Raw genomic sequence first — 24,764 nt, 5'->3', positions numbered from 1 at the left:
TTCTGTAGTTGTTCAGCCAGCTGATATTTTCTTAGCCACAAAATTATGGCAGAATATGACCTCTGAAATGTAGTTTTATAAATGCATATGGAGTTTATATATATAGTTAACATAACTGTAACAGTGATTCTCAGACTCTTTTGGCCATAGGAGAAGAGATAACTGCTGTAGGCAGATCTAGACTGATCTCCCTTTAAACTCTATTTTGACTTCATTTTTATTTCTTGTAACCCATGAACCTTTAGTTGGAAGCTGGATTTATACCTTAAGATAGAAGACCTGTGGTATCATGTCCTGGCTTTAAGGATTCTGCTGTCACATTCCAAAGGTGACCCTTTCTATGGCAGGTAGTCTTGTGGGTCTTTACCAGCTTTTCCCTTTGGGAACTCTTCTCAGGCAAAGCAGACTCTTGTGACTTTTAGCCTGAAACCTCCAACCAAGCTTCCTCTCCAACCATGTTCTGAACAAATATCATTCCTGTCAGGCATTACTCATTCAGCAAACCATTTCTTCACTTCTGGACAACAGTGTTTCATTAAGAGATGGAATTATCATGACTGGGTTTATATACAGATATAGATATGCACCAAATTGTAAGATAAAATAAATTACTTTGTCTCCTGAATTTAAATGGATCAGTACCAAAATACTCTGGCTTGAGGGTCTGACCCATTGTGCCTACATTTAGTACTGCGGTTCTAAACCTGTATAGAGACAAAGAGCAAATCTTGGCTTTTGTACAAGGGTGTGTGTCTGCACATGAGAATGAATATAATTTTGTAAGTGCAGGTTTGAAAATCTATCTTTTACTTGGGAATTGGAAATGCAGTTCCAAGATTTCCCTTCCTATCCTAGACACTAAAATAATGACTACTTTAAACATTTTGTTAGTGCATGGGTGATCAGATGCGGTAGGCAAGTTGATGGTCAGATCTGCCTTGGTTATCTTTGGAGGTTTACAATCCCAAATATTCAAAGAAGTGTCCCAAGGAGATGGGTTTCCCTGAGATGAGCATGCATTGGTTTTGAGGCTTAGAAGTCCAGTGAATCTGCAACATGTGAATGCCTTTTCACTGTACCTTATTTTCCAAAGGAAGCACGCCAAAGTACTAGCAAGTACTCTACACGTATTAAATTGTGAAATCTTCATTGTATTCCAACCTAAATCTTAACTTCTTTAGAAATAAAGTTATTTTTATTGAGATCAATCTTAGGGTTCCTTTCTTTTAATCATTTTTGAAAAAACATTAGGTTATATGCTTAACTTAAATCTCCTTCCAATGAGTAATTGCTCCTATAGCTTTACTTCTCCTAACTAAGCAATTCTTGCTGGCTGTTGTCAGTTCATTTTGTGGACCTGTCTGTCTTAACTCTACCTGGTGGAGGGCCATGTCATTTCTCTTTTATTGATTCTGGGGTCCCCTGAGACGTGCTCACCTTTGTAATTCAGCAGCAAGTGTTCTGCAGCTCCATCAGAATTTCAACAGAACAAGCTGTTTCTGTTTTATTAGTGTTTATTAAGCTATGTATTTTTGCTGATCCATAGATTGGACACTTCAAACAGGCTTCATGGTGATGCTGCTGGAACTGTACTTGACAGGTATTTCTCAACCTGTCTAGACTTAGCTCGGTTTTAGTATTGTTTCAGACAGCTATTGTAGCAAAAATTATGCCGCAACACAGGCTACTGCTTAGACAATCCATATTTCAGGATGTAACAATGTTAGGTGTGCATTCAAACTTGTTGAACTCTTTGACTGTAACTACATTTAAAAATGGTTTCAGCCACAGTTACAAGCCCCAGAGGGAACAGGGCTTTGTGCCGTCTCTCTCCTCCAGGACGGCACACACTACCTGCTTCCCGGGTTCTTGCTAGTCTACAGAATAAATGGTGAATTAATCTTCTGTGACTGAGAGAAACTTATGGTACATGAAATTTAGAATGCTGTCCAGACCCTTTCAAAGAGGTTTCCATCTCTTTCAGACCTCAGGCTCTAGAAAATTGAACCAAAAGAATAGATGTTGTACCTCTGACAGAACACCTGTTGTTAACTATTTCTCATCCTTTAATTTCTCTGAGTCAATAACCTGGTGCTGATGCAGTCCAGTATTTTGTTCAGGAACCTGCTCTGAGGAATGCTGTGCCTGAGCTGCCGAGACAGTCACCTTCATCAGCCTGGCTGTGACCTTGCATGCTCATTTGTCTGAAACTTCTGTTTCAGCAAGGGCTAAATCCCTCCATCTGCATTATTTCCCCTTCCCTAAGCAGAGTCCTTCACAAGGCTTTTCCTTTAGACAGGGAGGGACAGTCTCACCAATAAGTAACCTGCTTGTCTAATTCTTCAGTCTTACTAATTGCTATAGTTGTAATTTTAAATCTGACTGGTAGTATCAGAAGGCCAACTACAAAGGTCTTAGGTGGGTCAGGACCTGCAAATTCCAGCATCTTAATTTGACCTTTGGCAATTGATTCTGTGCAGTTTTATTCACCATCTTTTCTCCTTTAATTGCAGTTGCAGCTCTGTGTCTAGCTGCTATCACAAGAACGGAATTAGAAAAATGGAAGAAGTTACTCCATGGTGCTTTGGTTCTAGAAGTAGCTATTTAACCCTCTGATTTTGTTAGAGCCATGCATGAAATCTATGCCTCTGATGTCTCTTCTATCATATGTACTTATAATGCCAAGAAAGAACACTCTCAAAATGATGATAAAGGGAAAGCTTCAGAATTGTGATAATTTTGACACATCATTACTATGATTGACATGATAAATAAGTCAGGTCATAAGGAATAATGCAGTTCTAAATCCCCAACCACATAAGCTTGCTGAGAGGGAAAAAAGGGTCTATTAAATTTTCTGTATAGAGATTGCAGTCAGTGGTGCATAAACAATACATTCTATAGCAACCTGTTCATTGCTCAAGTTGTTATTGGCAGGCACTGTGGCATTTCTACAGCCATTAAAAGAAGCTATCACTATTAATCTCCAGTCTCAAGGCAGACAGGTTTAACCTGAAGCTGATCATCAAATAAAGGTAACATATATTTGTGCTTTCTTGAACGTGCCCTTTCATCTTTTCTATAATGTTACGAGAAGGTTGAGGATTCTAGCCTTCACTATAAAAGTTCATAAGTTGTTAATGTGTCTTTTTAAAAAGACTTTTCCCCCCAAACCAGGAGTGTTCATCAAGGGGAGGAGCTTTTACAAAATTTGGCAGCTCATTCTATGCATCCCCAACATTCAGGGTATTGCTTATTCTCTTGTTTTCTTAGTCCTTGGTTTAATAAAAAACCCCACCCTAAAGCTGCTCACTGTATACAGCTGTATTCAGTGAGACAGCTCAGTGTGAACTGTCAGTGAGCAGAGGAATAACTCAGTTGCCAGAAAAACATCCAGAGAGGGCTGGAGAGCATCTAGATCAAATTCATGTTAATATTCCTCCATGAGAAGGAATAGTTTTTTGATGGATTGCTGAGTCAAGTCTTCAAAGTTATGTCAGAGTGATGTGCTAACTAGTAATGTATTTCATGTGTCCCTTTTCTTTCTGATGTCCTAGGGAACTTAATCCCACCCTGCAGATACATCTGTAGGTACGAGACCCCTGGGAAAGGGCAGCTGTATGGATGAATTCATCAAATTGCTTCCTTAGAAAGTGGTCCTTGAAAGAACTGAAAGAATCAAAACCTTTTGATTCGCCATCTCTTTTGCTTCCCCTTCCTCAAGGAAAATTGTATTTTCTTCTGGGAAATACAGGAATCTGTGACCACAGAAAAATGGGAGATTGTGATTCATAAAGGTTACAAAGAGAAAATGCATTTATTTTTCATTTTTTCTAAAGAGAAGGTCATATCCTTTCTCAAATATCCCTTAACATCCTCTCAGAAATGGGATGACATCTGTCGTTTAAGCTCTAAGTACTCTTGTCCCACTTCCAACTTTTGGTTGTGGTAATCAAGCAATTAGGGAGAAACAACCTCGTCCTAAGTTATGTCTTCAGAAAACATTTTCATGTGCAAATAAAAAAAATTGAATTCCTATCCAGGAGACTTCCCTAATATAAATTATCTTCGAAGTATCTAGTGTCACTAGTACCTGTAGTTCACCAGAGATATGCCGGTAGCCCTGTCTACCTAGCCAGTGTGCTCATCTAGCTGTTGACAGCGACACACTCAAAAGATAAGTAAAGCAACAGCAGTTTACCTCACATCTCATTTAACCCTTTTGGTTTGTGGTCTGTCATTGATCGCAATGATGGGTGTAGACTGGAAAATAATTTTAAATTAATTATTTTGAGTCAGATTGATTTCTTTTTTCTTTTCAGAAAAATACTCTTTGAGGCAAGAGATATTGCTTGCTATTGGCTATCAAGGGTCAGGCTTAGGCTTTTTCAGGGGTGAAGTGGCTGGTCCTTATCTTTATGTGTTTATTTTGATGCTGCTGTATTTCCTTTCATCATCTGTACTTAATTTTTATGAGCTTCCTTTCTAAGTGGTTACAGGTAAGGCTACATCTGAGCAATAAGTTAATGACGTCTCAGATTTTAAGAAACACATTAACCTGTCTTGCTACCACATGAAAGTCTCGAATGCTGGGCCTGCTGTATGAGTGCTGGCTGTCAGGGAGCAGCCAGGACGAGCTTGTCCCCAAGAGGAGAGTTGGGAGCTGAGGTTGACGGCGGCAGCAGGGTCCTCCCTGACAAGGGACACAGTCCTACACTGTCTGAAGAAAGGGGTATGCCCAATAGTCCAGTCATCACCAGACAAATCCATAGTGACAGGGCAGGTCAAACCTAGAAGAGGTCAAGTCAGCAAGGTGCAAGGCTGGGTGCAAGCATACCTACGACATAGCTCAGGCAACAGGTCCTGAGTTTAAACTCGGCTCCTCTGTCAGTGGGTGGAGGACCTGGATGAGATTTCTTGCAGCTCTTTCTTGCACAGCTTTCACAAGTTAGTTGTTTTCCCAGCAGCCTGATGCAAGGTTATACAGCTGCACCATATCAGAGCTAACCTTGACCATGGGCAGTGACACCCAGGAGGGAGGAAAAGGCTGCAGAGCCTGCTGGTGTGCTCCAGGCCCCAGCGCTGGCCTGTCGGCAGCACTGGCCCACGTCCCAGCCGGGGATGAAACTCCTCCACCTGCTCTGTGGAAGTAAATAGCAACCAGGAGCTGATTTTGAGTGTATGACACTGACCATGTCTTTGCTCATAGGAAAATTGGGAAGGCAAAGAGATGCTGCTAGTTTGCATTTTGGAAGGACTCTGTTGAGAGCAGCAGCCCCTCCTGCCTCGGGCTCCTTTGCTGGCTCGGTCGCAGGGCAGGACAGGCAGCGAGTCCAGGCGCTCGCTAACAGCAGGGATACACACCGGCTGAATCCATGTTCTGCAGTGTTTCAGACTGTGTTTCATTTTGGCTTTTTTATTTTTCAGTATGTTTAATACATATATTTGATCTCTTTGAAAAAGTAGGGAAGAAAGATATGGCAGAAAATCACTGTAGAGATTGAGGAGCGGTTGTTGTGGTTTAACCCCAGTCGGCAACACAGCCCCACGCAGCCGCTCGCTCACTCTGCCCCGGTGGGATGGGGAAGAGAATCAGAAGAGGAAAAGTGAGAAAACTCGTGGGTTGAAATAAAGACAGTTTAATGTGTAAAGCAAAAGCTGGGCACACAAGCAAACCAAAACAAGGAATTCATTCACTGCTTCCCGTGGGCAGGCAGGGGTTCAGCCATCTCCAGGAGAGCAGGGCTCCATCATGTGTAACGGTGACTGGGGAAGGCAAATCTCCATCCCCTACTGGATATGGCGGGGAACATTGTCTCCAAGGATGAGGACAAGGCTGAGGTACTTAATGCTTTCTTTGCCTCAGTCTTTAATAGCCAGTCCAGGTATCCACAGGGTATTCAGCCCCCTGAGCTGGAAGACGGGGATGGAGAGCACAATGTACTCTTCATAATCCAGGAGGAAGCAGTCAAGGACATGCTAAACCACCTGGACACCCACAAGTCTATGGGGCCTGATGGGATCCACCCGAGAGTACTGAGAGAGCTGGCGGAGGAGCTTGCCAAGCCACTCTCCATCATTTATCAGCAGTCCTGGTTAACAGGGGAGGTCCCAGAAGACTGGAGGCTTGCCAATGTGACGCCTGTCTACAAGAAAGGCTGGAAGGAGGATCCTGGGAACTACAGGCCTGTCAGCCTGACCTCTGTACCGGGGAAGATTATGGAGCGGTTGGTCTTGAGAGTGCTCACAGGGCATCTGCAGGACAACCAAGGGATCAGGCCCAGGCAGCATGGGTTCATGAAAGGCAGGTCCTGCTTGACCAACCTGATCTCCTTCTATGACCAGGTGACCCGCCTAGTGGATGAGGGAAAAACTGTGGACGTTGTCTACCTGGACTTTAGTAAAGCCTTTGACAGCGTCTCCCACAGCATTCTACTGGAGAAACTGGCAGCTCGTGGCTTAGACAGGTTTACTCTTTGTTGGGTGAGGAACTGGCTGGATGGCCGAGCCCAGAGAGTTGTGGTGAATGGCGTTAAATCCAGCTGGCGGCCGGTCACAAGCGGTGTTCCCCAGGGCTCGGTTCTGGGACCAGTCTTGTTCAATATCTTTATTGATGATCTGGATGAGGGGATCGAGTGCTCCCTCAGTAAGTTTGCAGATGACACCAAGTTGGGTGGGAGTGTTGATCTGCTGGAGGGTAGGAAGGCTCTGCAGAGGGATCTGGACAGGCTGGATCGATGGGCAGAGGCCAACTGTATGAGGTTTAATAAGGCCAAGTGCCGGGTCCTGCACTTCGGCCACAACAACCCCACACAACGCTACAGGCTTGGGGAGGAGTGGCTAGAGAGCAGCCTGGCAGAAAGGGACCTGGGGGTGCTGGTTGACAGCCGTCTGAACGTGAGCCAGCAGGTGGCCAAGAAGGCCAACAGCATCCTGGCCTGTATCAGGAATAGTGTGGCCAGCAGGAGTAGGGAAGTGATTGTGCCCCTGTACTCGGCACTGGTGAGGCTGCACCTCGAATCCTGTGTTCAGTGTTGGGCCCCTCACTACAAGAAGGACGTTGAGGTGCTGGAGCGTGTCCAGAGAAGGGCAACGAAGCTGGTAAGGGGGCTTGAGCACAAGTCTGATGAGGAGCGGCTGAGGGAACTGGGGTTGTTTAGTCTGGAGAAGAGGAGGCTGAGGGGAGACCTTATCGCTCTCTACAACTACCTGAAAGGGGGTTGTGGCGACGAGGGTGTTGGTCTCTTCTCCCAAGTAACTAGTGATAGGACAAGAGGAAATGGCCTCACGTTGCGCCAGGGGAGGTTTAGATTGGATATTAGGAAAAATTTCTTCACTGAGAGAGTGGTCAGGCATTGGAACAGGCTGCCCAGGGAGGTGGTGGAGTCGCCATCTCTGGAAGTGTTCAAAAAACGTGTGGATGTGGCGCTTCAGGACATGGTTTAGGGGACATGGTGGCGCTGGATTAATGGTTGGACTTGATGATCTTGAAGGTCCTTTCCAACCTAGTGATTCTGTGATCATCGAGGGAGGAAAGCTCTATAAATGTTTATAGAAGGCATTCTAAAGACATGAATTAGGGCATGCTGGTTTTGAGTGTATTATATCAAGCTGCGACCACCAAGGAAAAAAGGCACAGCCTTTTACTAAGTAAAAAACACCATCACGCTGTCCCTTCCTTCCTCTTCCCCCAGCTTTATATGCCGAGCATGATGTCATACGGTACGGGATATCCCTTTGGTCAGGGGGTCGGCTGTCCCGGCTGTGCCCCCTCCCAGATGCTTGTGCCCCCCCAGCCTGTTTGCAGGTGGGGTGGGATGAGGAGCAGAAAGGGCCTTGACCATGTGTAAGCCCTGCTCAGCAATAACAGAAACATCCCTGGGTTATAACACCGTTTCCAGCACAAATCCAAAACATAGCCCCATAGTAGCTACTATGAGGAAAATTAACTCCATCCCAGCCAAAAGCAGCACAGCGGGAAAGCGGTTTTTTAACACTAGACAGTAACTTGCTGTTTGAATGGCCTTAACACATGTTGCGATCTAGGGTTTAGACATTCATTTGTAATGCTTGTAATAGCTAAAGCTCAGTTAAATTGGTCTGATATGTGCCAGAGTCTGCAGGCAGCTTGAAACAATAACTGAGAAATGCAAATGGCCAGTGTTGAGAATAAAACAGGCATTGCTTCTGATAAAGCCTGGGAGAATACACACTCTTTCTTCCCCTGTCCTGTCTGCTGTTGACCAGAGATGCTATGAACAACTGTCCAGCGTTGTCTGCAAATTTGCAGTAGAATTCAATTTAGATTGCCATGTCACATTAACAAATCTTTCAACTGCGAACTGAGCTGCAAAGGGAGCGTGAGAAGGGGAGACAGCATCCGAGCGTGCAAGATGCCCATGGATGTTGTATGGCATCTTCTTCTTCCAGTTGAAGAAATTGAAAGAAAAAAAGTTTTCTGTCCTATATTTGAGTATAGCCTAAAATGTTAAAAGGTCATAATGAACAGGTCAGACTTGTACCTGCTGTAGCCTCATTTCAGTAATGTTTGTCCTTGCCTCATTTTCACCACATGTAAAATGGAGATAATGGTGCCTACATCTTCTGTAGAGGTCTCTGGTGTGTTGGTAGAAGCAGTTATTATTTTTCAAGAGCACTTTCTACTTCTTATGTTTTCCAGTAGTAATAAATTGTTACTTTTTAATGGTAGGAGTAAGGTTTTTGTGCAGAATTAAATCAGCTTTTTTATGTTCCACTCTCCCTCTTTGCTGGGTTTTACATTTTGTGCATTTGTATGCATAGAGAGGAATCAAAAACAAAAGAAAAATTGTTGGCATTTAAAAACATTTGTTTTAAAGCATTTTTGGTGACTCTAGTTCTCCTATATGAGTTAAGAAACAGATTTGTTTCCAAGATGCTATTTTTTGTGTTGTCTTTTACATTGGCTATTGCTATTAATTATTATGAGTGATACATGTGATTCACTATAAAATATACAATTTTATGTCCACCCTGCCTGTATTAAGGGAAGGTTCAACCATTTACCACTTTCAAAGACAGCTTTGAGTAGTTTTAAGTGATTTGCAGAAGATTCTTATTGTCTATCAGAAATCTGGTCATTTTTATCCTGGCCATGATTACAAACCTAAAATTTGTGACCAGACAAAAAATTGAAAATGCAGAGAAACACTAAAAAGCTCACATTTCCAGACCTTTTGGTACACATTGAAGTGGAAGCTTATAAATTTTTTCATTTATATTATTTTAAAAAATAAAAAACACACACAAAAATACACCCCAAAAAAAAAAAAAAGCGAAGCCCCACCCTTAATTTGTGCATCATTGCTTGCTGGATTGAGGTGTCAAGCAATGAAAGCATAAACCCAAGGCAATTTCCATGTTTTGTGAAATATATTGCTTTATTAAACATATAAAATCCTCCATAGATACATCTAAAGTCCCTGCCTTAGTCCCATACCACATGAGAGCATAAGGCAGCTGTTCACAGAGCCCCAGAACAACTGCAGGTTATGTAGCCTGGACATGATACTGGTACCAGTAACTGCTCTGTCCACTTTATACTGGGAAGCGTGGTCTTGCCTGTATTCCCCTCCAAGTATTGAGTTCTGGGGTGCAGTAATGCTTGAGTATGAAGAGCTTTATTTGTAAGTTGTGGTGGGCTCTGTTACAAGGCTGCATTAAAGCATTTTGCTGAAAAACCAAGTAATCCTTTTCTTTTTCAAAAGCGTTAAGTGAAAACACATTGATTTTTATTTTCTTTCAGCAACTTCAATAGTTCAAAATTATTACTATTTTTAAGCGTGATAGAGAAATGTCAAAAATGCTTCGGTTGTACTTTTATTTTTATATATCACCAGGCTTTGTTTTTTTCAGGGTTTTTTTTGGGGGGGAAGGCAGTAGGAGGGAAAGATTATGTTTTATTTCGAAAAGCTCCTTGTATTGCTGAGTTTTCTCAGAGCTTTTGTAGCTCGGTAGGTAACACATTTTATTGTCTTAAATTTGCTCTATGCTGTAAAATTCTTTGGCTCCTGAATCGCCAAATGGTCTCGCATACCTTAATCTCTTCTTTAGAATTACTCTTGGAAGAAAGGAGGGGAGAGGCGGTAGATCAATTACGTCATGCGCCGTGGGGTGTTTTCAGTAGCCTGTAGCGAGGCCGGGACTAGCTTTTGATATTATGCGTGATTTATTCATTCAGTATTTTCTTTCACCGAAGATAGGTATGGATGTGCTGAGCTTGCAGAACTAATATGATAATCAAAAAACTGGGCAGAGTCACAAAGCAGGACAAGGCAAGACTAGATCAGCGTTGGAGGCTAGTGGGCATCCCCTACAGAATTCGGATTCCAGGTGCCAGCTACAGCCAGCCCTTCCCATCCTAGCTTCCCGTTTTGTTTTACCTACTTAGTACAATTTTAGTCCGTATCTAAATACATTTGTTGTGTGTATCTAAGTGAAGTGATTCATCCTTCTTCATTCTGTGTAAGTGGTTTTAGGAGATTGTATGCGTATGAGAGAAAGCAAGCGGGAGTGTTTTGTTCTCAGGTGGAGCCTGCAACGTGTTCTTACTGGTTTAGTTGCTCTGACGTTTGATAGTTCTGCGCTACACAGCCCATTACCATCCGGATAGCGGAACCATGTTGTTGAGTGTTATTTTCAGGGCAGATCTAAATAAAATGGGTTGATTAAACCTAAACAACATCGCTGTGTTCTGCCTAATTGCACATTGCCAATTAATTTCAAACTGATAACCCAAGGACATTTTGGAAAGTGACAGCATGTTTCTAAACCTAGGGGTGAATTTATTTCTTTTTAAAACAAAATTACATAGATGTCACTTGTATCTCAAAAATGTATAAGTTCATGTCTTAGACAATGGTACATTTCCTAATGTACCATTTTCTCATTTTATCTTTCATTTATTCCCCCTCATTTTCCTTATTAACTGTAATTCTGTTGTGACATCCTAGTGTCATATTATGAGGATAGCAATTTCAAATAAGAAGCAGCACGAAATGCAAAGTTTTGGATGAGCTGGGAGACAAGAGCACTCTGTGGAAATAAGCTTCTGTTTTTCGCTCTCAAAGCAACGAGTCCTTGTCATATGCAGGAGAGGCTGTTTACCATCCATACAGCAGAAAGCAGCAACCCAGCCCTTTTCTGAGAGGGGAAGAAGTCAGTGCAAGATCGAGAAGACATCATACTCTTAAACTCCTCTCTTATCTGGTTGCAGCACATCGGAAATCATAAGTACATTAATGCAAACAGCATTTGTACCGGCCAAGTAAGGTACAACTAACAATTTATTTTTAACAATGCTGACACTACCCATACTGCAGAAATACTAACAAAGAGCCTTGAGTAATAACTTCCCCTTAGATTTCTTCTTACAGTACTTTCAGCACTCTCAGAGCATGCGTTTATGTGTTTGGTATAAATAGGCAGATACAAAAACCTATTCCATCTTCCAGAGAAGAGAGACGCTGGTTTATTCTCACTTCAGAAAATTAAATGCTTATCCATCTGTGGAATTATTTTTGAATGAGTAAGTTTGTAGACTTTCTTTAGCTGGGTTATTGTTTGCTCTTTTGGAACATTCTTTGCTTTCACACTTGTTTTGTTCTTGCTACAGAGGAAATACAGCAATGTGTATTTTTCTCCCTGCTGAGGTCTGAGACAACCTTATATTATAAAATAACCAAAGATTGATAATCACAAAGGCTGCAAAGGGAAAGCCTCACTTTATTTAGAAGAACATCTGTGCTATAAAGAGGAAGAAGAATTCTTTCTTTTGATAGAAGAATATTTCTTTGGGTTCTGAGCTCTACTGTGTGCATGATTTTTGCCCTGCTTTTTTATTTTACAGTACTCTAAATTCATAAATGAAGTTTCATTTTCTTCTGAATCTCTGTGACCTGAACAACTCTACTTTTATTAAGGATTGTATCCTTTTAGAGAAGAAAGGGGGAAAAGTAGCATGATATGGTCAGGGGGGTGGAGAACTTTAGAGCATATGGAATGGACCTGAGGCCCCTGATAACCTATTTCTCAAAATATTATTTTGACAAGTCATTCCATATGTTTGGTTGAGTTAGCTGTTGGAAGAAGGCTGTGGGGTATCTTCTTGTTTTTCAGATCTGCTCTCTTTATGTAAAGACTTGGAAATAGCAGACCTTTGGGAGCAAGGTAGCAATCTGGATCCCAAAACATGTTTCTCATTATATATATAAATAGAATGCAGCAAGAGTTGACCTTGAGCTTAAAATGCTGCTCAGTGAGTGCATCTTGGTTTGAATAGTAGTTCAGCAGCAAAGAACAAAACTGCCTATTTAGTTCAATGTTATAAATATCTGTAGAAGCGCTCTCCTTTGAGCCTTCATAAGTTGTTTCGTGCCTGTAGCATGTAGGATCTGAGGACAGGTTTTTAAATTTGGTTGGTTTTTGGGTTTGGGGTTTTTTCTTTTAGAGTTTTTAATCCCTGTCCTTAGAGTGGATTTTCTAGAGAAAGCTTTGATCAACACCTTGCTTATCCAGTAACTGCAAAAATGTACTTGTGTGGCTTGAACTGAGTGTCTCTTGTGTACACTTTTTAGACAACGATGGCCAATTCGGTGGCCTGTTCACACTTACTGGCACCAAATGCCTGTGACACAGAAGCCCTTGTTTCATTATGAAGGACAAGTCAACTGTGGAACACTTTCAAGTTTGTCTTTTGCTTATTCCCAGTGGGGACAGGTTTAAATTCTCTTAGCTAATCTTTTGGGAAGATCAAAGATATTTAAACAAGCAGCCAGGTAGATATCCAGGCATAAGGAAGCCTTTATTATTTCCATGTATTTGCCAGCTATCTAATACCATTCTCCGGAATCTAAGTTGATGCTAGAAGACTGCAACTTTTTAAAATTTGGAGCCTAAGTGAAATTTAATATTAATTTTAGCTTTATCAGGAGTATTTGTCAGATGATCAGTATATACGTTCAAGTGTTTCCTTCCCATGTACAGGTTCATTTAAAAAGATGCTGAAAAAAAATAGATCTTAAAGTCACATGTGATCAATTGTACGTATTTGTTTTATGCTCTACAGAGCATATTTAATCTCAAATCTTCCCTGTGAAAATAGCACTTCAAGCATTGTTGTCATAAAATAAATTATAATTTCCCCCAAAGTCACTGGAGATGCTTTTCTTTATTTAAGTCTGGTGAAGAATAGAAGAGAATGTCTTCCTTTTTTTTTTTTTTGCTACCATCCTTTCATTTCTAAGTAGAATAGTGTTAAACTTGTTACGAGTAGGAGAAGCAGCAACTAGATTGTCAATTGTGTCATTTTATTTGTGCCAAAGTAAGGAGTTAAGAAATGGATTTATAAAAAAAAATAAATTAAGCCACATATGAAGATACATTTGAAAATAGAGAGGGTGGCATTTTGTTGTCTCCCATTTCTCTTTCTTTCCCGCTGCTTGACAGTAAACAGTATCTGCTGGTGAGAATTGCAGCATCTGAAATAGCAGTGCTCCTCTGATTCCTGTAACACCGCCGTGTCCCCAGCTCAGCTTTCTTTCTCCATTTCTTCTCTCAGCTCTTGTCTTACCACTGAATTTTGCATTTCTGGACATTATCACAGAATTACTAAGGTTGGAAAGAACCTTCAAGATCATCAAGTCCAACCATTAATCCAGTGTCACCATGTCCCCTAAACCATGTCCTGAAGCGCCACATCCACACGTTTTTTGAACACTTGCAGAGATGGCGACTCCACCACCTCCCTGGGCAGCCTGTGCCAATGCTTGACCACCCTCTCGGTGAAGAAATTTTTCTTAATATCCAATCTAAACCTCCCCTGGTGCAACTTGAGGCTATTTCCTCTCGTCCTATCGCTGGTTACTTGGGAGAAGAGACCAACCCCCACCTCACCACAACCCCCTTCCAGGTAGTTGTAAGAGAGTGATGAGGGCTCCCCTCAGCCTCCTCTTCTCCAGACTGAACACCCCCAGTTCCCTCAGCCGCTCCTCATCAGACTCGTGCTCCAGCCCCCTCACCAGCTTCGCTGCCCTTCTCTGGACACGCTCCAGCACCTCAACGTCCTTCTTGTAGTGAACACAGTATTCAAGCTGCGGCCTCACCAGTGCTGAGTACAGGGGCACGATCCCTGCCCTGCTCTACAGGCCAGGACGCTGTTGGCCTTCTTGGCCACCTGGACACACTGCCGGCTCATATTTAGCCGGCTGTCAACCAGCACCCCCAGGTCCTTTTCTGCCAAGTAGCTCTCCAGCCACTCTTCTCCAAGCCTGTAGCGTTGCGTGGGGTTGTTGTGGCCGAAGTGCAGGACCCGGCACTTGGCCTTGTTAAACCTCATACAGTTGGCCTCTGCCCATCGATCCAGCCTGTCCAGATCCCTCTGCAGAGCCCTCCTAACGGCTTGAGCTAACCCTGCTTGACCTAACGAGATCCTGGTACTCTTCGTGAGTTGCCTGCCCCTTCTTCCAGAGGTGATAAACTCTCCTCTTTTCCCTGAGTCCCAGCAAAATCTCCCTGTTCAGCCAGGCCGGTCGCCTTCCCCGCCAGCTCTTCTTATGGCACATGGGGACTGTTTGTTCCTGCGCCTTTAAGATTTCCTTCTTGAAGACTGTCCAGCCTTCCTGGACCCCTTTGTCCTTCAGGACTGTCTCCCAAGGGACTCTCTCAACCGGTGACCTGAACAATTATGATTAACTGACAGTTCTAGTTTAACATCCAATTACTGATGTGTCGTTTATTAACTTAATATTAAGAAAGCAAGTGGTAAACATCCAGATACGTGAAGCGCCAAGGCTGTAAGATGTTAAAAGTTCCTTTTTGTCCTCAGGAGAAAGCGACTCTCGCTGTCTGCTGCAGAAATCCATGAAACTGCTGCCAGATCCCTCAAACCTGTTTCCTCCTCCTAAGTACATGCCTGTTTATCTTTAAAAGGATGCTTCTCTCATGATGCTCTGAAGCGCATCATAAAAATATACAGCCTCTAAAAAATCATTTCCACTGATGAGCTATTTACAAATATCTTTTTAAACAGAGGCATATTTTGGATTATAGCGCTAAAAACCCAAAGGGTCTGGATGCTGGCTGCAGAGACGCCGCTCGCCCTGCCGCTGCTGTACCTGTTGCCTCTCGCATCGCTTTGAAGATGACTCTGAGGCTAATGGATTCCACTGCTAGACCATGGATGTGGGGTTTTTTTTCTCCCCCCCTTTTAACTGCTGTTGAATAAGATTACACACTTTATCCACTTATATAGCTGATATTAAAGCTATCTGGTGAATTGAAAAGCCACCTGAGTGTTCTTTAGCTAGAATAGCTTGAGGCTATATATTTTTTCATGTTAAAAGCTCTAATGATGTGCTGGATGATAAGTTTCTAGGCAGAAAGAAACCCCTCACTGTGCGTGGGGGAAGGTCAGGTCGGTGACAGAGACTGAACTTCCAAATTGCTCTTTTTGCACAAGAACTTGCAAGAAGGGAATTTCAGAGTGTTGGAGCAGAAATTTGGTCTGCTTTTGAATTTAGCTGCTGAATCGTCACAGGGAGCTGTGTAACTAAGCAGTGGATTAATTTCCTTAAAACTACATGGAACAACGCTGGAAATTTATTTCTGAAGTAGTCCTAAAATACAGAGTGGGTTTGTAGACCTCAGGTAGTAGAAAAGAGGAGGAACAAGTCTGTTTTGTGGAGGACTCACCCTCAAACAGGAATTGCTGGGTCACCTGCACTTAATGGACTGTAGAAAAAGGGCAAAATTAGGAAAAAAGCCAGATCTCCCATCCCTGTCCCAGTCTACGGAGCAGAACCGGTGAGAGATAAGCTGGAGGGACTGTGTCACCATGAGCCATCCTGGCCACGGTGCCTCTGCTTGGGCACTGCGCTACTTCTGTTGTTTACAGAAATACATTTTGTGTTTGTAAATCAACTGTATTTAGGCCCCTGTCTCTCAATTATGCCCAGAAATAGACCTTCAAACTCTCTACAAGGTTTTAGAAGCTTCCTAACCTGTATTTCAGGCTCTGTTTTATCTAATAAAATATATAAAGCTCCTCTTTGCTGTAGTATCTACACACAAAAGGGTATAAGTCATGTTGTAGATAGAGTTGAGTTCTCCATTAATCTTTCCCTAGGGCTAAAACTAACAGCTCTCGCAGTCTGTGTGAAAGTCCTTACAAAAGGGAAAAAAAGCTGTTACAACTGTGGCTGTTATTTGTTTAAACATTTGGAAACATTTATAGTGTGATGTTAGCTTTTTTTTTCCCACCGTTGCTCCTATTCTTTTGTTACTATATATTTCAGTGAATCCTTTCAAACTTGTCAGGCAAGAAAAGTTTGGCTTGTTTAGCTAAGTAAAATTAAGACTGTGAAGGAGTGTGATTGTTTTCTATAAATACTTTAGGACATAAACATCACAGAGGAGAAAACAGCTATTTAAGCTAAAGGACAGCTTTGGCAGAAGAACAAATAGGGTACATTGGCCATAAATACATTTAAGCTGGAAATTAGGGTTGTGTTTAACAGGTTGAACAACAAAGCTCTAGGAAACTTTCCAGCCAGAGAAGTGGCATTAAAAAACCTCAATATTGTTACCACAGGCCCCAGTACATTCAGAAACAGGATTGCATGACGGCATGTCGGAGAGACAGGGAACTAGGCTGACCTGGAAGGCTCTTTCTAGTCCTCTGCTCCAAACAGAGCAGGAAGCTCCATGCACATAAAATATCTTCTTGTCAACATTTTGCATAAGTAATATATTTTTTTCCATTTTTTCCTTTAAGGCTCTGTTTCTGTAATATTATATATCTACTCAAATTAGGTATGTGAGTCTTTTCATTCTCTTCAAACCGAGAAGCCAGTACTTGAAGTTAAGTGCGTTTTGAACTGCTTGCAGAATTGCAAGCTTGACTGGGTAAATCACACATTTTGTAGGTTAATTTCTTTGGGTAACTTTATTTTTCAAAGTTAAATGCATCAGAAGTGCTGTTGTAACGTATACAGCATCTCACACAGGCCCAGAAGGGGTGGATAGAAAAGGAAGGAGTGCAGGTTTTCAGGCACTCTTTTATGACATGGGCGATTTTACTGAGGAAATCTTTTGTGATTGCTTCTCGTTGTCATATCCCCCCCCTGCATGCACTGGCTATTTAATTTGTGATCTACTTGCTGTATTTTGTTTGGGTTTTGCTCTTTCATTCACCCTTTTTTTTGTTGGTGTGTTTACTTTACTTGCAGTGGAAATGAATCATGTGTTTGATCTGATGTGGGTAAAGCTTGGTCACGTTGACAAGAGTATATTAAGTCAATAAATACAGCTGACCTAGATCGCTCACTTGTTTTGCTTGTATTGTGTTTTGTAAACCTTTTTCATATCTGGTGTTTTATTCATATGTTGTGATGTCTGATGTCTGGATCAAGATGAGGACCATATGTTTAAGACTCCGCTTGCTGTGACTGATTCAAACAACTAGGCCATTTTCACTATAAATTCGATAATGCTAAGATTTTGTTGTTGCTTATTTACTTTTTTGAGTCTAGAGTCTCAAAGGTTCAACATCAGAAATTATGTTAATATGTACATATTTGAGGAGTCTTAAGATATCCTCGGGTACTGAAAACTCCTATTTCTTCATACACCAACTCTGTGCCATGAGATGGCTAATTATTATATAAATACATATTTTCAACTAAAAAAAAATCCAACCGGAGTTTTAATGTTATTCAACAACAAAAAAAAACCAACTCGCTATATCTCTGCTTTGTGCAGAATTGCCAGATTCTTGAACACCACAATCTGGAGAGAAGTTTATGTTTAGAGGGACAGTCAAACCCCAGATCTTCTCCTTTCCTTTTCCCCTTTTTTTGCTCTCTATTTTTCTATTTTTTGGCTCTTTGGTTTTTTTTTTTTCCTTCTTTTTCAAAAAATCTTATATGGACAAATAATACTTGTGCCAAGTTACCTTAATATTTTGGGTGGTAAATGGAAGCAGTTCACGAACTGCTTCATGAGCAGCTGGGGTTGGGAGCCACTGAAACAGCTCCAAGATAAGCTCCCTCCACTTGCAAGTCAGTCTTTGGTGTTACGGGAGTCAAGGCGCAAAGACTGGTTGGGGCTGGTCCTGAAGATGCTTCAGTTATTGGGCCCTAGTTGATACCGGTAATAATTAAGACAGTGTCTAATGAGAAGCAAAGGGAAGACTGGAAATACTAGGAGTGCTGTGGCTAAAATAGGTACAGTGTGAAATAAAGCAGAGCGTGCTGGTTTTTGGAGAAAACTCACTGTTTAGATTAAGACTCTTGCCTGTGGGAGTCCTTCCGTCCAGTCATCTATTAAGGACTAGAATCAGATTAAGAACACGTCCCTTAAGTGTTCTTCAGTGCCGTTCAGCCTTGTCTCGGCAGCTTCCTATAAGTTCCCTGCAGACTTAGGTCTAATAGTGAGGCATCCCTTGGTTACGGTTCTGGGGTCAGGGCTTTCCCCTAACGTTGCTTTGCTTTTTTTAGCTGAGAGGAGGGGTGCAGAAAGCAGATAGATCTTTTCATTTAGAAAAGATAGAATATGGGTGGGAATGGTGGTACTCTGTTAGCAAATTCATCTCACCGTAACTGTGCTCTCATATGCATTTGTATTGCTCTCCCATTTCAGTGTCTTAAGTAAGGGTTTCCTTCTAATGGATGTGAATCGGAGAAACTGAAGCTCAATCATTGAAATGAAGGATACATGGGAAATTGAGCAGTTCTTAAGTAATGTGAAACATCTATAGGGGACCATGGCATGGCAGGGAAGGGAAAAGGCAAGCGGCGAATGCAGAGAAGCTGCCTGAGGGTGGGGAGGCAGAGGAGGAAGAGATGATGAAAAGCCAGAAGGAAAGAGCAGAGACCTAGAAAACTGGGACAAGAAAAAATCTGATGAAGTAAAAAAGGAACAGAGGAGCGGAGAAAAAAAAATTCAATTATTTTCTACAAAGGATTTTCAAAGAAAATATCTGTTTACTAACAATGACATTCTGCATTGTGTTTTAGTGTAGTACCAGTCAAATAAAATCATGTCAGTGTAGTGCATTAGGAGGTAAGAGAGGGATGGAGTGGCTTTATTGACAGGTAGGATAAGAAACTTGGAAAGTCCGGGTAGTTTTTCATTATCTGATTGTTTGAAATAGCTCTCTACCTTCCATAGCCAGACTGAAGTCTGATTTGCTGCATCACATCATCAAAACAAAATCACAGTGTTATTCCTTATCTAGATTAGGAGCCTGGCTACTCTGATATTCCAGCCAGTGGATTTCTTACAAAAGGGTGAAGTTCTGAAAGGATGGGCTAGACACACAGATTCCCCGTTACAGCTCTATTGAGATTTTTAATCTAAAGTGAAACCAAATTCCTCCTTTGATATTTTGATTAATGTGCTGGTTTTGGCTTGGATAGAGTTAATTTTCTTCATAGTAGCTACTATGGGGCTATGTTTTGGATTATGATTTGGATTTTATGTTGGAATGTATGTTATAACCCAGGGATGTTTCTGTTATTGCTGAGCAGGGCTTACACACGGTCAAGGCCTTTTCTGCCCCTCACCCCACCCCACCTGCAAACAGGCTGGGGGGGCACAAGCATCTGGGAGGGGGTACAGCCGGGACAGCCGACCCCTTGACCAAAGGGATATCCCGTACCGTATGACATCATGCTCGGCATATAAAGCTGGGGGAAGAAGGAGGAAGGGGAGGACATTCGGGTGGTGGCGTTTATTTTCCATTGATGGAGCCCTGCTTTTCTGGAGATGGCTGAACACCTGCCTGCCCGTGGGAAGTAGTGAATGAATTCCTTGTTTTCCTTTGCTTGTGTGCCCGGCTTTTGCTTCACCCATGAGTTTTCTCACTTTTCCGATTCTCTCCCCCATCCCACCGGGGCAGAGTGAGCAAGCGGCTGCGTGGGGCTGAGTTGCCGACTGGGGTTAAACCGTGAGACAATTAACCACAAAGCAAAGCTGCAAATGACACCCTGCAAAAGCAACCGTGGGAATATCCCTCTTGAGTTTTAGTCTGCAGGATCAGGGCCAGAGTGAATTATGGCAAGTGGTTTCTTTGTGCTCCAAGGGGAAACTTAAACTGTTTTTAAATATGAGATAGGAGTATGTCTGCTGTCTACACATTGCTTAAATAATACATTGAAGTGTTATTTTTTTCTATATATGCTTGTTATATCTGCAGCTGACCTTTGTAAGGATATTACTTAGAATCCAAGCCCTAACCATTTTGATGACCCCTCTGTATCACATGGGTATTAGTTCACGCACTCAAAATCTTTATCAAAAGCCTGCTTTTAATAGATTTTTTTCCAAGGATGGTATGAAATGAAAATAAGCACATACTTTGTTTAGGTTCTTATTACGGTTAGTAAGAAAGTCAAAGAAATCTTACATTTTCCTGGTTGCAGACGGAATAATGTGCACTTTTATTTCCCGTGCTTATCTGCTGATTGCACAAAGAGTGAATATGGTGAACTCCTAGAGGTTACAACAAAGCTGGCTGCTCCTCTTCGGCTAGTTTTAGTGGGGTTGAGCCATTCTTCAGGGGAACTGCTATGTCAAACAAGTGGGGTTTCTCTTTTCCAGATGGAGAGGAGATAAATGATTACTGCCAAATTAGTAACTTGTTTGTTGATCTTTCAACGTTTACTGTTGCACACCTTCATCTTGCGCAGAAGTAGTGGTGAACAGTAATGCTGAGGTTATTTCTTCTCATCAGTAACAAGCTACTGATATGATCACCACTTGTTTTCTATTTTTTCAATTACTATCTGGAAAATTCCTGCCAAGAATACTGATAAGACCGCCATGGAAATCTTCTTAGAAAGTAGATTTGCTACCTGATAGCGTCATATTGCCAGGAATGTTGTTGAGCAGAAGTAAAGTCTCCTGAAAGCTTGTTTTGTGAGATCCTATGCAAGTTGCATATATATGTTGTGGCAGGTCAACAGAGCATATTTATGGGAAGAAATAAATATGTGCTTATGACTTCCTTAAGACCTGTTCTTGGGTGCTTGAATTTATTCAGATGTGTGTGTGGTATTCTTAAAATTTTAAAATTATACTACATGCTTTCATCTCCTATAGTACACTATTTTCTATCAATTACAAAAACATCAAAGGGTAATAATTTTGTCATCCGGTAATTCAGAAATCTGCTAACCTTGTGAACTTTCTGATCCCCATTACCAAAACCTTTGGCTATCCAACAAGAGAAATCCAATGTCGAACAGCTTTTGGCATGCCAGGTACGAGAAAAGCAAAGAATCTTCTATCCATTTTCTATTCTTTGTGGAATTATCTTAAAAGAGAAGGTCAGAGTTCATACCTTGTATTTGCCAGTTTCCCATTCTGCTTAATCGGCATGGCTTAGCCTCCTTTGCAGAAAACGTTAGATGAACTGGCTTGCTTCTGCATCAGTTTAGTTTTATTTTTATTACTTTTCCCTATAATTCGTTTATTGGATTCTGTATCTCTAGAAAATTTTATTACTCTGTTATTCAAGCTAAAAAATAGCTAATTTTTCTTTCCCAAATGAGTTGCTTGAAGCAAAGTACCTATGAATACATGGGTATTTTAATTCACTTACTAAATGTATACAGAGAAAATTTACAAGCAGCCTTTTTACCATTTTTTAAGTGTCTGCTGACTGTTGCATAAGCTAAATTATTTACAGTATGATGCCTCACAAAAGAGTAGCAGATTTGGGTTGTTTACTTTCCTGATAAGAAAAAGGGATTGAAGTTGCTGTGATATGCTGCTTTGTTAATTTTATATTTGTTCCCCAGTGTGTAAAATCTTTTTAAAGAACTAACATGAGTATTGGTAGAATCTTTTGAAATGGTATGGCAGTGGTAAGATTAAACAAAACATGAAAAGGTCTTAAAAATATAAGTCAGCAAGTGTTTGATAAAAAGAAAAGTGCTCAACAATAGAAAACCTTTAGGATGCTTAATTTATTTGTTCTCTGTTTGAGAATGGCCCCTGCACTCCATCTGGGAGTAGTTTTTGCTAGTTATGTGTTTTGGATGATACCAAGCTGGGTATATTGAAACAGTGTGTTTGTACAGTATAATGAAAGTCATCGAAAATGGTCGTGCTGAAGATCTCCCCTTAATGAGGAGATTAAAATCCATGGTGAGGTTGAAGAGGGAAATTTGCAGCTCTGTCACTTGACAAGATCCTTTGTCTGGAACGTGTCAGTCCTCGCCGTTTACAGATGTACAGAGTCCTCACAAGGTTTCTTTCTGCCCATGCAGGTGCCATAGACCCATCTGACACCGTGGCTCCCGTCATCGTAATCCCTCCACAGAATACTAGCGTTGTAGCAGGGAGCACCGAAATCACGCTGGAGTGTGTGGCCAACGCAAGGTACTGTAAAAGCAGTGGGGTTATGAGGAACTAATTTTAATGCACTGTCCTTTACTGAGAAGGACATAAGAAGTTATTTTCATTTTTCTTATTATTTTAATGATTGAAGCAGAATGAAGCATGGAGCTTGCTCTTCAAAGTAACCTTATGAATAATCTTGGTTGTCCAACACTACTGAATTAAACCTGTTGATTTTTCTGGCCAAATAAGGATGTAGGCAGAGTTACTCTCCCACCTGTTACTCACACAGTAAGGAAAAGAATTATAGTGCTGTTCAATCAGCAGACATTGTCTTAAGGAAAAAGTTATGTTAAGGGTTACTAATATTTCAGCTGTATTGCCTATTGGCATGAAAGGTGATACTGTTGAAGAGTCTGTGCTTCCTAGTAAATAAATGAATGAGGATCTCCTATAAAGTCATATATTACAGATGCTCTCATTTTAGAGTGATTATTGCTCAACTCTTCAAAATGCGCCATAATATAGGGTTCACAGCATTCTTCCTGTGTTTCCATCTCTAGTAGGCCTTGAATAACATTGGATTCCAGTGGAAGCGAATAGTTGAGGACCTCGGATGATAGGAAGACCAACTGATTCACTTTCCCCACTGAGGGCAGAGATGTTCTTATATGGTTAATATTGTTTTGGTAATTGAGAGATAACGAAGGCACTTCCCATGCAGCTGATTCCCATAGCAGTATTTACTCCTTTTGCTTAGAGAAATCAAATTATTAGCACCTAAGTTCTCTTGCTGTATCAACTAGCTCTACTTGCATGATGCCACTTGAGTAGTCTCTAGTCTCGATGTGTAGAAGTTATGTATGCATTTACTTCTTAATAGCAAATGTCAGGGATAGAGGAAGACTTAGAGAAGTTTTATGATCTCTATATAACTGCAGACAAGACTATTCTGTAATATATAAATGTTTTATTCTTGTATTCTTGGGTTTTTGTTTGTTTGGTTTTTTGGTTTTTTTTAAACCTTGGCAGACCTCTTGAGAGATTAAGTATGACCTGGAAGAGAAATGGACAAAAAATAACCAGTGGCATTAGCAGTTTTGGGAGACGACTCACTATCACCAACCCAGCCTCTGCTGATGTGGGGATGTACTTCTGTGAAGCAAAATTGAGAGACAGCACAGAGGAACCAGCAAGAGCAAAAGCCTTCCTTTCTATAATGGGTAATTCTCAAGGCAATGTGTTTTTTAGTAAAACAGGCTCTGGACTGAGGTATAATAGGAAATAAAATTGATATTTTAATATTTCATTGACCTTACATTTGAACCTTTCTTTGGAGAGCAGAACAAAGGAGGTGGAGGAGGGTTATCTTCCAAATTAATTCAGCTGTTCTTCTCCATGAATATAAATTCATCAAATAGCTTTTTTTAAACACTGATGTGATTCTGAATCCCCTGTGAAACTATACATTTAATCAGAAGTTGGGGAAATACAGTAGTACAATCCTTATTGGGCAGCTTCCACATCTTGGCTTTTAGATGCATTAAATCCTGATTAACTCCCAGCTTGCTTACATCTAGTTTTAATATGTCAAGTGCCTGTATTTCCAAAAGAAGCCTTTTAGGAGCACTTCTGTGTGTTGTCTGTTGCAAGTGCCAGTCGGGGGGCCAAGGACATTCCTGATATCATTACTGAGGTAACAAAAAGAAGGAAATACCATTAAAATCAGTGCTATGTGCTAGACCTTTGACTCTAAGGGAAACTTTGGATTTAATATTTTTAAAGGGACATTGGTGCCCTTTCACTACCTGTTTCCACTGTCACCTCTGTGTTGGAGTTTTGCTGTAGCAAGTAGGTTGTCGTTTGGAAATGACAAGTTTTGGTTACCATGCGTGTCATATCCTGATGCAATAACACAAATTGGCACACTGCACACCGTGTAGAGTTTTTTAGGACCTTTGTTCTAAAACGTGTCTTTTATTTGAGAGACATTTAGATGTTTTAAGCCAGAGCTGATAGTGTAAAATCTAGCTTTTATGGAATAGTCCCAGTAATACTGTGCAAGTGTCCTGGAGAGGTTATTGCTCTGGCAATGACACAAGTCTCAGTGTTGATCAGAATTCATGCACATGCGTTTCTGTAGTGCATTGCAGAGAGGATTCAGCACGCAATTCTCTACACTCTTTTAGCCGCCTGAAAATACAATTTTAAAGACTGCTGTATGCTCAGTATTCTACTAAAGCAATTTATAGTAGTTCATGCTAAATGAGAAAACAGCTCTTCTCTCTGCAAAGCTCTGTTCCAGGTTCATTTGTAGCACTGTGCCTCTATTATATTTATTACCTACTGGATGAAGTTTGGTTCCAGTCTTTTTCTTTGTACTC

At 41.3% G+C, this 24,764-nt stretch overlaps 1 protein-coding gene across 1 annotated transcript in view; it reads left to right on the top strand.

Moving 5' to 3' along the window:
- SDK1 (sidekick cell adhesion molecule 1) overlaps window positions 1-24,764 on the top strand; it is a gene marked incomplete at its 5' end in the record, with an annotated part of 412,638 nt that overhangs the window by 234,727 nt on the left and 153,147 nt on the right. Inside the window, 2 exons of the mRNA XM_082006804.1 lie at window positions 22,311-22,422; window positions 23,413-23,603. Of these exons, the coding sequence (XP_081862930.1) occupies window positions 22,311-22,422; window positions 23,413-23,603 (303 nt within the window). The remainder of the gene's footprint in view (window positions 1-22,310; window positions 22,423-23,412; window positions 23,604-24,764) is intronic.

Source organism: Phaethon aethereus (genome assembly GCF_964289735.1).
Source record: "Phaethon aethereus genome assembly, chromosome: 15".
Taxonomy (NCBI): domain Eukaryota; kingdom Metazoa; phylum Chordata; class Aves; order Phaethontiformes; family Phaethontidae; genus Phaethon; species Phaethon aethereus.
Note: the sequence above shows the minus strand (reverse complement) of the source record. Positions and strands in the feature narration are given on the sequence as shown.